This window comes from Perkinsus marinus, assembly GCF_000006405.1.
Source record: "Perkinsus marinus ATCC 50983 genomic scaffold scf_1104296962770, whole genome shotgun sequence".
NCBI classification, from domain to species: domain Eukaryota; phylum Perkinsozoa; order Perkinsida; family Perkinsidae; genus Perkinsus; species Perkinsus marinus.
This window is the reverse complement of record NW_003205331.1, coordinates 292558-293663: the sequence shown is the minus strand read 5'-3', so window position 1 is coordinate 293663 and position 1106 is coordinate 292558. Positions and strand designations below refer to the sequence as shown.

Genomic DNA, 1106 nt, shown 5'->3' with positions numbered 1-1106 from the left:
ACTACCACTGCTACTACCTCTACTGCTACTATCATTGCTACTACTACAGTTGCTACTGTTATTACCGTCATGCACTTGACTGGATAGCCAATCTCAATGGTATGAGTATTCTGATACGTCCCATCCTTGGGCGTCCACAGCCGTACCGTACCATCCCACGATGAAGTTACCAGTATCTATCGACACTAGTAACCCCAATCCCTATTCACACCAGTCACTACCCCTTGCAGGACCCCAAGACTATGCACGGCCTTAGCATGACCAAGCAGGTCGAACTGTGCACCCGTGGTCTTGTCAAAACTGCGTTGAAGACGCTTTTGTGGTAAACTCATTGTAGTAGTAGCCCTACACTCTAACTCGACCATCTTCAAGTCCGCAGAACATAACACCTCCGTTGGTGATGTTGCCGGCCTCGTTTCGGGTGGGTTCGAAGTAAACGGACATCACTGGTTGCCCATCCGTGTCAACGATGAGATCGGGAGTTAATTCAATGTGACCTGATGGGGGAAAATAATTACCGCTGCGCCACGAAATTATTCTTACCAGCAGGCGTTGGTACTGCCTTCCATGTGCGTAGTTTACCATCGGAGCCACCTGAGGACCTAATGTGTATCTTGCCAGCGGCAACCTTGGATACTACCAGTGAAAAGAGTGTCATCAATGAGTATAACGGCATTTATGCATTTTCCATCAGAATGGGCATCAACGACTTCATGCAATCTCTTCACATAGTGAACGAACCTAAAGATATTTTTCTTGCCCTGCATGGTGTCCACGGATTAGGTCCAACCAAGTCGTACCTGCAGTCGCTTCCCCGAGGGCAATCTCCCGTCATGAAAGCCCGACACGCCATAGTAATAGCGTCCTCATCACAGAGTGGTGGCGGCCCTGAGATGGTATCTTAGGTTCCCCCGTGGAAGATACGAATCTAGTACGGTCTTCCTTAACGGGACCACGACTGCCCTTTCCTCTAAAGGGGCCTCTAGGAGGCCCTCGTCCTCTGCCATGGCCACTGCCCCGTTGAGAAGCTGAGTTGAAATCGATTGTTGTTCTTTGCTGATGGCTGCTTTCTTATTACATCGATGCTTCATGCTGCCTCCGTGAGA

General features: G+C 49.5%; 1 protein-coding gene across 1 annotated transcript; it reads right to left on the bottom strand.

Moving 5' to 3' along the window:
* Nucleotides 1-185: 185 nt before the first annotated feature.
* On the bottom strand, nucleotides 186-767 carry Pmar_PMAR000579 (hypothetical protein; the record flags this gene model as incomplete). Its single annotated transcript, XM_002771479.1, has 4 exons — nucleotides 186-300; nucleotides 350-497; nucleotides 544-594; nucleotides 641-767. 4 exons carry the CDS (start codon nucleotides 765-767, stop codon nucleotides 186-188), a joined length of 441 nt encoding a protein of 146 aa, XP_002771525.1.
* Between the last annotated feature and the right edge of the window lie 339 nt (nucleotides 768-1106).